This window comes from Apodemus sylvaticus, chromosome 2, assembly GCF_947179515.1.
Source record: "Apodemus sylvaticus chromosome 2, mApoSyl1.1, whole genome shotgun sequence".
NCBI classification, from domain to species: Eukaryota; Metazoa; Chordata; class Mammalia; order Rodentia; family Muridae; genus Apodemus; species Apodemus sylvaticus.
The window spans coordinates 57,886,656-57,900,580 of record NC_067473.1 but is presented as its reverse complement, the minus strand read 5'-3'; the positions used below and the strand labels follow the sequence as shown (position 1 = coordinate 57,900,580).

Below are 13,925 nucleotides of genomic sequence, written 5' to 3'. Positions count from 1 at the left end.
TATGAATATATTTCTAACTTTGCTTCTTTTGTAATTGTCTAGCCTGAGCCTCGTGAAGAAACCTATTAGGGCTAAGAAAGAACTGAAGAAAAACCAAAACCAAAGAGAACAAAGCAGACTCGTTAAGGCAGCCAGGGCTGAGGGTCAGAACCCAGTCCCGTGACCTTCCAGAGGGGAAGCACTACGCCCCTGTTGGTGGCGTTCCCCAGCTCTGTACTGTGTGCTGCTTATTTGAAGATGAGCTGACTTCTCATTCATTAACAGTTATTAAGGATACACTGTGTGCTTTGAGGATTCCACAGAAGGAAGACAAAAAGTGCCAACCAACTCTCTGCTTTTGTTCTGTCTCTTTAAATTAAACAATAGTGTAGACCTCAAACTGAATAAAAACTTAGAAATCATTATAGTCAACCACTGAGTGCTGAAATAGTATTTTCCTGCGATTTAATCACGTTGCTTCCATAATTCATAGCACAATTAAAGAGAAAGAAGCTGACAGTGAATGAGCCAGTCACCTGATCCTGCAGATGATGTGTGGAAGGTTAGCATCTAGACAATAAGTCACTAAAAAGACAAAAGTAATGGCTCTCCTTAAGTTTCTCTGTCCTACTCAGAACCATACTATCCTCTACCCCAAGTGCAAGCAATTAATTTCCTTTTTCTTTTTTCTTTCTTTTTTATTTTATCTTCTTTGCATCTTCCTTCCCTTACCAACAATGGCCATTTCTATTTTCTTTGCTTTGAACAGACAGATTACTAAGAGGAATATATAAGAAACAGTTTTAAAAAATAGTACTGGATTTAATACACCATTCCTTCCAGACACATCTGGGTACAGACTGTTTAAAAACTTGCTATTGGAATAAAGAGAACCCGCAAAAATGCAATATATTAAATAAGACACAATAAAAAATAGAGTCAAAGTGGCATCATAATACATGCCTGTGATATTTACAAAAAAAAAAAAAAGCTCCATCAGTTGAGATTACAATAATCAATGAAAAGGAGAAAGAAAATCAAAAGTCCCAAAATGTACATTCTTGACACAATTTTAGCATGGATGACCACAGTGTGGTGGCTCTGAGGGACAGTCTATCTAGGTTTAAAGCCCAGCCCTGTCACTTAATGGCTGTGTTGTGAAGAAGGTTCTGTTTCCTCATTGGTTGTGTGGGAATGATAACACTGTCAACACTTACTGTTTTCATTATATTATTGGTCTAGAGAATGACTGCTTATAATCTATCACCAGTCTGCTATAATTCAAGACTAATCTGTAGGTTTCACATTTATTATTTGACCTTTATCCCTTGATGACTCAGAGATTGGTGGTCTGCCACACTAAAGCTTTCAGAACTGGTTCTAGAGGAATGACTGTTGTTCTGTAAAATACAAGAGCCATAAATGAAAAGAGTAGCAGGTCTTGGGGTCTGCTCATGATCACTGCTGATCTCCTAACTCCTACACATCCCAGCACTATTTCTTTTACTTCAACACTCTCCTCCTTTTGTTAATAACACTCACCCAAAAGCAGACTCTTAATCAGTGGATAGATAGATATTATCTCAAAGGATGTTTACAGACACACACAGACACACAAATACACAGACACATAGACACAGACACATAGACACACAGACACACAGACACAGACACAAACACACACACACATCATGACAGGCACAAAGACAATGGGCTAGAGAGCCTGCTTTTAGCTCTTTGGGAACAAAAGGTATTAGCTTTTTACCCCCTTTCTATTAAAACCCTAGCTTGACCTAGTTTTTTTTTCTCTGTCTATTCAAAGCTAAACCAGGAAATAATACATCTTATTTTTTTTTTCAGGTAAAAAACAAGACTAGAAAAGGGCCTTATTTAATAATGAAGAGAGCATAGCCTTTACTCAATGCAAAGGACAATGGATTCTATATTCATCTGTTCACCAAATAGTCTTCTGAGCTTTAAAAACTAATTATAGAAGGAGAGTAACTTTCCAATCTTTTTTGCTCATGCAGTGCTTTATGGTACTCAATGTGCTAAATCTGGCCCTCTGTCAAGTCTGGTTTGCTGGAGTATCAGTGAAGGATCTCTCTCTTACTTACATGGTTTCAACATTTAGAAAAAGAATGGGACAGGTTAAAAGGAAAGAACTAGTCACATCTAAATAAAACACACCTGAAATTGTTTTCTCTCACAACAGGGTTAATATAATCTGCTTGTCAAACTATGCTCACATGCAAAACCATGGACAAGTCTTTCAGCCATAAAATCCAATAAAACAAAGCAGACACTATGACCAAATTTATGAAAAACTAAGCTATGATGCAGAATGGGTTCCTTCTTATGGTAGATCTTTGGAGGACACTGGAGAATTTGATCTAGTTAAATGGGCACAATCATATATATTTCATTGGAACAAAAATGAGGAAATATTTGTATAATCTGATTTTCCTTTGAGTTTAATATGAAGACTAGTCTGACTGAATGATCAAAACAAGAGTAAAGAAAGCTAGATCCCTAATTCTAAATCTAAGGTGGTGTGGGGGAGGGGGGTAAAGGGCAGGGGACTCCTTTCCTGGTGCAGCATTCTCTTTTCTGGAATAGAACAGTTTCCTTTTACACTGAGCTTCGGAAGGTAACTAATCCAGCTGACTAGCAATATTCTTGTAAGCATATATTACAATGAAGTTCTTATGTAAAAATAAGCTGAGAAACAATGAGAAGACAGTTGCTCATTTGAAGTAACCTAAAATATCAGTGCATAAGAAGTTATCAACTAGAAATTGCTTGTAATTCAACTACTGAGGCTGATAACATAGTTAACTGATATATGTAATAAGGAGGAATGTGCTTACTCAGACCACTTGAGAATGTGGGAAAATGGTGATTTGACAGTAATTCTGTAACAGAATAGCACCTAGGGGCTTGCTTTCTGTATTAAGGTCAGTTGACTATATCTACTTAAGCTCTAATCAATCCTTCAATCATTCATTCTCTCTTGTGGTGGGAGATATGAGGATATTTTGCATTGCTAAAGTCATGAGAACATAATTTCAGTTGAGGAAGGTTTAGGTTACAGGAGAATAAGATTAAAAATTAAGTTTTTAAAAAAGATGCTGAGGAACCACTACATCAAGGGTTTCAAGGAGCATCCCTCTGTGACTTTTGTGTAAGCAAATGTACTTCCACAAAATGCTGTACCCATGAAATAAACAACAGACTGCACTTATTATTATAGACAATCTCTTCAGTGAGAGACAGCACTGAGTGAGTAAAGAGGCAAGCTGAAAAGTGGGAGAAGACTGGTTTATCTATGACAAAGGAGTGACAATTTGGTATACTCCTATACATCACTAGGAAACCGACCCCTAAACACACACACACACACACACACACACACATTAAAATTTATTATTAGATTTGAAAAAAAAAGGACTAAGACCAATACATATATTAAAATGCAAAAGAAATCCCTCAGCATCATCTGAGAGAAATGCACACTAAGTGCCATCAAATTACCTCGGCACACATGCAGGAACAGTTGACTGACAGATGGAAGATATACAGCCTTCATGACACACAGGCCAACAGGAACTCTGAGAGACCACTGAGAGGATGGAACTTCTATTCCTAGCTTGCCTGCCTTCCTTCTTTTCCTTCCTTCCTTCCTTCCTTCCTCTCTTTTAAAACTTTCTTTTTAAAGAGATTTATTTTAATTGCTGAGTAGTATTCCAGTGTGCAAATATACCACATTTTCTGTATCCACAATGAATTCATGAAATTCTTAGGCAAATGGTTGGAACTGGAAAATAACATATTAAGTGAGGTAACCCAATCACAAAAGAACACACATGGAATGCAGTCACTGATAAGTGGATATTAACCCAGAAGCTCTGAATACCCAAGACACAACTCACATATCAAATCATTCCCAAGAAGAAGGAAGGAGAGGGCCCTGGTCCTGGAAAGGCTTGATGCAGCTTTGTAGGGGATTGCCAGGACAGAGAATTGGGAGGGGGTTGATTGGGGAACAGGCAGAGGGAAGAGGGATTATGGGACTTATGGGGAGGGGGGTACTGGGAAAGGAAAAATCATTTGAAATGTAAACAAAGAATATAGAAAATAAAAAAAATTAAAAAATAAAAAGGAAGAAAGAAAAGACACAAGTTTAATAGCAGTTTTAAAATTTATATTCTTTAATTAGTAAAAAACATTTCTATATACTAAAACAAAACATTTTATTTTTTTATAATTTTTTATTTTCTATATTCTGTTTACATTCCAAGTGATTTTCCCTTTCCCGGTTCCCCTCTCCCCCAAAGTCCCATAAGCCCTCTTCCTCTTACCTTTTTAAAATTTACTTTAATATTTATATATCTTAATCATATTTTTCTCCTCCTACAACTCCTCCTTCCCAGATTCCTACACATACAACGTCATATTCTCTCTCAAATAAATAAATAAATAAATAAATAAATAAATAAATAAATAGTCAAAACAAGCAAAAAAAAAACCCAATAAGATAAAAACAAAACAATAACACAAAAAATATGGAGTCCATTTTGTGTCAGCCAGCAACTACTGGGCATGAGGTTTGCACTGGATGGCGGTTGATATAAATAGTGATATTCCAAAAAAACAAACAAACAAAAAAACAACAAAAAAAAGATTTATCTATATGAGTATACTGTGGCTGTCTTCAGACACCCTAAAAGAGGGCATCAGATCCTATTACAGATGGTTGTGAGTCACCATGCGTTTGCTGGGAATTGAACTCAGTACCTCTGGAAGAGCAGTAAGTGTTCTTAACCACGGAGCCATCTTTCCAGCCTGTTTTTTTTTTTTAAACTTTTTAAAGAGATTTTAAGTTAAGTGCATGTGTATATTCTGTGTGTAGCTATGTATGGATGTAGCTGCCTGAAGAGGCCAGAAGATGTCAGATTCTCTGGAACTGGAGTTACTGGTTCAGGGAACTTAGGTACTCTGCAAGATCAGTTTGTGTTCTTAATGGTTGGGCCATTGTTTATAGCTCTTTCAGAATACCTTAGAAAACTGGTTAAAGTGAACCATCGAAATTTGTACAGACTATTACCCAGCAATTCAAGTCCTAACATATGCCAAACAGAAAAGGATACATATCTCACCCAACACTTCCTGTCCTACAACTTTTCAGTTATAACTATGTGAGAGCTAAGATCAAGAAAATTTTATCTACTCTCAGAGAAAATAAGTCATGTAGAATGTGAGTACACTTAGCTTTATAAACAGTGAATAGTTAATATTTGTATGAGTTACTTTCTGTGATTAAAAATATGACCAAAAGCAACACATGGAAAGTTTTGGCTACGGTTCTAGAAGGAGACTCCATAATGGCAGAGAAGGGCAGTAGGAAACTGTAAACATGATGCAGAGAGAGTGAACTGAAAGTGGGGCAAGGTGATGAGCTCTTAAAGCCTACTCCCAGGCTGCACCTTCCTTCTAAACCTCTGCAAACAAGGTCACCAACTGGGGACCATGTATTCAAATACCTGAGTATATGTGGGCACATTCTCACAAACTACCACATTATTTAGAGTTTCAATCTACATTCTGTCAGAGATGAGCCTAGTGTTTGATCATAAATTGAAAGTGAAGACAATGGCAATTATATTAAAAATTATTTATTCTTATTTTTGGTCTTCCTTCCTTCCTTCCTTCCTTCCTTCCTTCCTTCCTTCCTTCCTTCCTTCCTTCCTTCCTTCCGTCCTTCCTTCCTTCCTTCCTTCCTTCTCCTCTTCCTCCTCCTCGTCCTCCTCCACTTTTTCCTCTCTTTTGCCTTTTTGACTCTGGGTCATATGGTCAGACAATCATTGAACTCACTATACACTAAAAGGTAATGAATTCCTGACCTCTCCTCTATTTCCTGAGTGCTGGATTTCAGTTATGATTCACTAACCCAGCTCTTGGTCTTTGCTTTTAAAAAGTGCTTTTATTTTATTGTACCATCTATTTCTTCATTTGCATAAACAAAAGACAGTATGAATGAACCTAATTTTAATGTGATAAAACAGATTTTACACTAATCTACAGTTACACAAATGAAAATAGTTTACTGTTGCAAGCCAGATGTAAAAAAAAAAAAAAAAAATTGCAGCTTCATCAGATTCCATGGCTTAAATAAAGACATTGTACAAAGCCAAATGCTGAGTGGTAAAGTTAAAAGAGAGACCTTACTTTTGTTAAAACAAACAGAAAACAGTGGGAACAATACAGTCTGTGTGAATGAACGTGGAGGTTATAGACCATGCCTGGAGTGCTATGACAGACATACTCTGAGCACAAGTTTATCTTACTATAGGTTTGTTAAGAACAGGTTCAGTAAAACTTTGCTGAATGAATGAAATGATTGTATTGTACCTGTATAATCTGAGACATCTTAGGCCAAGTTGTCAATGGTTCAGATTGATTCATAAGCCTAACTTGCTGACTTTTGAGCCCAAGGCACACTTGGATGGGAAAGAAGGTGTGTGTGTTGGACTTTTCAAGTTCAAGTAATTTGAACTTTAGATTCACCATTTCATTTGAGAAAGAATTTGTTGCATACATGGGGCTTTCCTCCCTCTGTCTAGCAGAGATTAGAAAGTAGTCATTTACCTTATGAAGTCTTCTTCCTCCTCTCTCTTAGGCCTTAGCTGTTTAGGCTGAGCCATGTTAGTCCAGTTTGGCAGCGATTTCAAGAGTCTGCTGATATCATCATCTTTTGCCCAAGATGCACTGATGACAAGTTTCTCTTCTGACTGGACAATGCCCCTGAAAAGAGCCACAGAGAAATGGACTTGTTAGCATCATATACACTGAGTGGTTTCATCTTTTGCTGCATAAGAAGATGTATGCAGGGTTCAAACACAGCAGCCAGTCCCACAACACCCAGAGGAAATTCTACTCCCAGGCTCTTTAACATGCCTAGGATCATAGGATCAGAGGTGAGGAGGACACAACATCTGTCCCAACACTGGGAGTTACTGGAACCAGCGGGACCCAGGCATGCAGGAACTCCACCAGACCAGTAGCACAGGTTCCTTCTGGTCTGTCTGAGCTGGTGCCTTGAGAAGACCTTGGGTGAAAACTCCTCATTCAGTCCCACAACACCCAGAGGAAGCTCCACTGCCAGGCACTTTTATAGTCCCAGGATCCCAGGAGCTTGGTCACACCAGGATCTCAGGGTCCCAGAGGCAGCTTGACTCCCAGGAGCGTGGATGCAACCAGGATCTCAGGATCACAGGATCCCAGAATCACAGGATAACAGAGACAGCTTGATTCTGAGGAGTTCTGACACAACCAGGATGATAAGAAGGACAGGATCCAGTCAGATATAGCGAGGGAAGGAAGCACTAGAGATAACCAGATAGCGGGAGGCAAGCATAAGAACATATAATATCTTTCCACAAATCTAGCCCTACAAAGGATAATAAATGGAAAACACTAACACAAGGATGGGGACTACACCCTATAAAAAGCAAGAAAGGGATCTTTCAAAAAACCCACACAAACATAATTCCACCTCTAACAACAAAATAACAGGAAGTAACAATCACTTTTCCTTAATATCTCAATATGAAAATTAATATTAACATATCCTAATTGATTGAAATTCAAAAATATGAGGAATTAGAAATTTGTTGGCTGTCACCAAGAGGTCTCTCTAATTTGGTAACTGGAAAGATATGTCCAATATTGTACAATCCATATACACTTTCTGCTTATTTGTATGTGACAGTGTCTTGCTGTGTACCACATAATGGCCTTGAAATCGTGCTTCTCCAATCTCAGCCTCTCTATAAGTAGGATTGTTTATTTGATGTTTTTATACTATACTACCATTTTAAGAACAGCTTACATATTTCAAAATTATTTATACAGCCAAAAGAACATAAATAATTAATTTGGGAGATGGCTTGTAAGAGAACAACAAAGAATGAGACTAAATGTTTTGTTTGATATTTATAACTATTGTATTAATTTTGAAGAAGATGACCTTATAAGTTACTCTTTTTCTGAGATGAATGCTTTTCAAAATCATCACAGCCAATGAACCAGAATCTTACCCTCACCTAATGTCTGTGCTACCCTCCAAGCAGAACCATTGTTCATTGAAACAGTTGATGAATGACTTCATGGATTGACCATCTTAATACACACACCATTTCTTAAATGAATGTAACCAGTTCCCTGTGGGCTGAGAATAATGACAATCACTCAAGTCAAATAGCTTTGACCATAGCAGGAAATCTGTATCCAAATAATCATGCCTGCAATTCATTCCTTGGCATAGCAGAACTGTCAAGTCTTAGCTTAGCTACTATGGAGGTAAAACCCTTTGGTGATGTGAGGGACATTGAAGTACAACCATATTACAATGAACTCCCAGTGTTTAAAACTTGTTCTTATTGTGGGGTAGTACCACAGTAAGAGCCAATATTTTAAGCTCTACTAAAAATAAAACAAACAAACAAATAGACTTTATCTTTTTATGTTCATTTAATTACATGTCCATCATTTTTATGATTGGCATAAAAATATATATTGTGTTGAATATAATAAAAAATAAAAAGTACAAAAAAATAAAAAATAAAATAAAATAAAATGGAGGCCCATCTCAAGATGGAGTAGATTTGGCCTCTCAGGTTTATCGCAAGAGTTTCATGACAGCCAGGGCTACTTGGAAAAACTCTGTCTCAAAGACCAAAACAAACAAACAAACAAACAAACAAAATAATTCTTTTCACCCCAGCTTTTGGACACAGGGTTGGCCTTGAAGTTGCTATGAAGTGCAAGTTTTAAACTCATTCAATAGGTCTACATCAGCCTGTTGAATGCTAGGACTGCAGTTGAGAACCATACACCCAGCTCTAATCAAATCCTTTTTTCTTTTTAAAGATGTATCTATTTTATTTATATGAGTATACTGTAGCTGTCTTCAGATATACCAGAAGAGTGCACTGGATCCCATTACAGATGGTTTTGAGCCACTATGTGGTCATTGGGAATTGAACCTGGGACCTCTGGAAGAGTAGTCAATGCTCTTAGCCACTGAGCCATCTCTCCAGCCCTAGTCAAATCTTTAAAACAGTATTTTAATACACTTTATTATATTAAGGTATAATGAGAAGCATTTTAATGAAGATAATGCCTTATAAAACTAACCTGTAAGTGTTTAAAGAAAATACTGTACTGTTGCTGGTGTATACTATGTGGGCATGCTGACCATAGATGCAACTGTACTGAACAATAACAGAATTTTTTTCTTGTCACTATTCCATAAACAATAGATGTACATCTATTTACATAGTGTTTATATTAGATAATATAATTTTATCTAAAATATGTGGAACTATGTATATAGGTGACATGCAAGTAGCCAATTTTATATAAAGGTCTTCAGCATCCATGGATTTGTGTATTTACAAGGACTCCCAAAACCAATCCCTTATAGTCTCTTCTCTTGGACTCAAGGCATGGTTTACAGGTGTTCCTCTTTTTAGAAACTGTATGACCTGGATTAAAATTAAAACAAACAAAAACCCTGATAAGAAAAAGAAGGAGGAGAAGGAGGAGGAGGAGGAGAAGAAGGAGGAGGAGGAGGAGGAGGAGGAGGAGGAGGAGGAGGAGGAGGAGGAGGAGGAGGAGGAAGAAGAAGAAGAAGAAGAAGAAGAAGAAGAAGAAGAAGAAGAAGAAGAAGAAGAAGAAGAAAATGTTATGCTCATCTCTCGTAACACAGTGCACTACCTGCATCAGAGCAGCAATGTCCATTCATAGGATACATGGCTGAAATGCCAGTCCCTAATTTCATTTCAGTTCCAACTTGTCGGACACATAAGTCGATTATGTTATCACAATATTATCATTATACCATAAGGTTATAATATGTCCATCTTATAACTGTTAGTAGCTTATAGTAAACACAAATGTGTAGGAGTTTGGTTGGGCTTTTAAAGAAATGTTTAAACAGCAAAAGGTAGAACAACAGTATTTTTAAAATGCTATCTGAATGACACAACAGTGGCAGCTGAAAGGTGACATAAGTGTTACAATACACCGACCTCTGATGGTTTTAGTTTGTGCTACCATCAGTTCTTCTTGAAGGTCGCTTTTGTATGATGGACACTTCTCTATTCAAAGCTAACCACAATCACAAAGAAAGCCTGTGTCCTAAATGTCAGGCAGGGAAAACCTTTGATTATAGCAAGCTCCTCCGGGCTTTGGCTAGTGACCTGGAGTTGACAGGCTTCTAGTCCTTTAATAGGGCCCATGGGTTCACTATTAATGCTGCCCTTACTAGAATACACCTGAAAAGTCACCTTAAATGTTCAATTTCAACTTAATTAAAAAGCCCATCTTTCTACTCAACATTTCTGCCACCATAGCTGATTTTAAGGGTCTAAAAATTCTCATCAGCAGTACTTCCTGACAGAAGTGACATTTACTTATGGAATGTTAATGAACTAGACCTTCTTCTGATGATGACCAAGTCTCCAGTCTCTGGAGGCTTCTCACATCACAGGCAAGGATATATTCAGGTGCTAAGAATTACATCATATATCTTCAAATAAATACAAATTGTACTTATAAGAAAAGTGCCTTAATTCACCAGATAGTTCAATATGCATAGACAAGAAAGGATGAGGCCTACAAATCTTCACTCATTGTAGCCTGACCCTAAGTACCAAGGTTTCATACTGCAACAATACTGCCCTGGTTTGTTTTTTTTTTTGTTGTTGTTGTTGTTTTTTTAAGCTAGAATAGGAGAACTATGGGTGATTGGTAGAATTTTTCTAGCTCACTTCAAGCAAATGTTGTCTGAGAGAAACTAGTCTAAGATATAAATTATAGACAGCAGTCTTCTTCACCGTCCTTTCACACGACTGTCATGCGTGACCCTTAGGCTTGCTTCTCCCTTTATTCCTTGCAGTTTCCTACAATCTGACTTTGATAATCTTATACTTTCAAGTCTTATAGTATGATGCCACCTCAGACTTATAACACTCCATTAGAGGTAAGCCCTCAATGTTCTTTGGCAATCTGAAAATGTGTTTCTGATCAGCTCCGTCTCCCCACTTACCTTAGTGATCATTTAAGACATGTCTTGTAGATCCTCATTGTTTACCTTTACATCCTTTCTATCTGACAGAGCATGTAGGGCACATATTACACACTTAAAAATGATCTCTTCAGCAGTTATATCCAAATATATAATGTTGAATATTATCCAAATTCACCTTCATTTGTTTCTAGTTATCCCTCCACTTAGTCTCTTGAGAATTCTACATTATTCCTGCTTTTTCTTTTTATATTTCACATATTTCTCTCCAAGGCACATTTGCTTAGTTTCTTTTAGTTTTCTAAATAATACATAAATGTTTTTCTTCCCTGACCCAGAATTCCTATCTTCCAAAGCTCTACTGTCTTCTTTAAAAACATTCCAGCAAATGATCGCCCCGAGAGTCCGAGTTTCCTGGCTGCACTCATGGATGAAACCATTCCTTGTATAACTTTGTACAGAAGAAGCCTCCAACAAAAGCCTTTTGTTGTTGTAGATCCTGGTGCCATTTCTTCCTTTTGTGCTTCTCCCTGTGTTCTGACACTTTCCTGGTCCATTCAGCATCAGTCTTTATGTGTTTTTGTGGTTTAATTACTTCTTCATTCAGGGAATATGGAGAATTACTCCATATTAGAAGTACTAAAGCTAAAGAAGACTCTTTCCCATTTTGTATGTTAGGAACAGGAAAATGGCTTCCGAAATCTATTCAATTCATTTTGACAGGTAGTTAACATTTAGTCTTAAGACAACTGAAATAATGTCCTCAAATCAGCATTCTAGTGATGCTGACCTGCTCTATGGGCATGTCTTAATCTTAAGGCTCTGTCACTGTTCGGAAGCTCGTAATATTGAATTTCCCTTTTCTTTTGTAGAAAACTACATCTGCTTTTTCTTTTTACATCAGTGCTCCCTGGTTCTACTCTTGTCACCTGAACCCACTTGGGAGCCAAGTGATGGCTTCCCTCTTGTGCCCACACCTTACAAGCTGAGTCCCACAGGCCTGTGAATTTCACACTTGGGCAATCTAGTCTTCTGGCCAGACTGATGACTCCTACATTCACATCTCTAGGGAAGCATCAGTTCTCAGTCTTGTTCTAATATTTGAAAGGTTAACTAGAGAGCTCTTAGTGGACACTTTCACCAGCATTTCAAAGTAAAATGAATCAAAAGGAATTCAGTCATTTCCTTTTCTCTCTTCCCCAGTAAACATCTTGCATCCCATATTCTAGTCATCCTATAATTCATTAGGGAATATAGTCTTCTTAATCACTAACAGTGACCACATCCTGTCAATTCTGTCTCTTTGAGATCTTCTGAATAGTCATTTCCTTTCCAAATTCACTGCCATTAATTGTCATTTATGCTAATCATTTCTCGTGTAGATTTGGCAGTGATTGGTACCTGGGCTTCTTGCCTGGAGTTCTGAGACCATCAGTCGTGCTTATAATGCCAGAAGAGTCATCTCTGTAAACTAACATACAATGAGGAAAGAGTCCTTTCCTCAGAACTCTTTAATGACTCCTGCTTTTACAGAACAGAAACAGATAGCAGTGTGTGAACATTTACCTGTTCAGCAATGGCTCCTTTGTCCCTATTTGATCATGATTCCAACTCTATGAATATTAGCTGTATATTTTATCCAGAAGGACAGTTCCAACATTTTAAAGTGGATATTAGGCTTCAAACCTAATAAAAGCTGAGGTACACATTTAAGACACCAAAGCAGATACTGGTTCCCAGGTTCTCCCTGCATTCCTCAGTCTCTGTTACAGGGTCCTCCTGGCTGGCCTACTCCACCCCCACCCTAAATTTCTCTAGCCCAGCATCCTGTGCTGTTCTTCCACATATAATCCAACCTTTTTGGTGACTTGGTCTCTTAGTACCTTTAGGTCTCCTGGCTGCTTAACCCGGCTTCCCTGTTCTTCCCTTTCTCCTGGATCTCTGCACAAATGGCACAGCTCAGTGTTGTCAGGTCCACCTTGGATTCTCCCAGATGTCCCTGTCTCTGCTTCTGGATGTGCTCTCTATGTACCTATAAACTTTCTCCTCCACTATACCTAGGAGCAGTTACGTCCTTTCCTCCCTCTTTGTTTCTTTCCACTCAGTGGAATGTATTGTTTTTCCCCTTTTCTTGTTTCCACACCCTCTCTATATGTTTTTACTCATCAAAGTTTACTTTGGTTCCTTCCTTGCTATTTACAGTGTGTGTGTGTGTCCCCAACTCTCCCTATGCTAGAGGTTTTCAGGCTTTACTGAACACTAGAATTATTTAGGGGATCTCTTAAAACAAAACAAAACAAATAAAAAAATGGACACCCAGGATGGGTAAGAGTCTGGATGAGGGGCTGGAGAGATGGCTCAGTGGTTAAGAGCACTGACTGCTCTTCCTGAGTTCAATTCCCAGCAACCACATGGTGGCTCACAACCATCTGTAATGGGATCTGATGCCCTCTTCTGGTATGTGTGAAGACAGCTACAGTGTACTCATCATATATATAAAATAAATAAATAAAATATTAAAAAAATGGACACCCAGGAGACACCTAAGACTACCCAAATCAGAACCTGGGTCAAGGAGCAGCATGAAGTGTGTAATATGTAAGTTTCTCAGGTGATCCAAACTGTACATCAGGGAATAAAGATCTCTCCTTACTACGGTTTTATTTTGTTTTGTTTTACTCTCACTCCTTTCTTTCTTTTTTTTTCTTCCTTCCTTCCTTCCTTCCTTCCTTCCTTCCTTCCTTCCTTCCTTCCTTCCTTCCTTCCTTCCTTCCTTCCTTCCTTCCTTCCTTTTTTCTTTTAAACAAACTAGAAGCACAAACTGGATAGGTGCTCTGAGCATAGTAAACTTCCT

General features: G+C 37.9%; 1 protein-coding gene across 2 annotated transcripts in view; it reads right to left on the bottom strand.

Moving 5' to 3' along the window:
- The window catches only part of Exoc4 (exocyst complex component 4), a 772,455-nt gene that overhangs the window by 146,662 nt on the left and 611,868 nt on the right, over window positions 1-13,925 (bottom strand). For both annotated transcript variants that reach the window (XM_052173402.1, XM_052173403.1), the window contains one exon: window positions 6,628-6,783. In XM_052173402.1, the coding sequence (XP_052029362.1) occupies window positions 6,628-6,783 (156 nt within the window). The remainder of the gene's footprint in view (window positions 1-6,627; window positions 6,784-13,925) is intronic.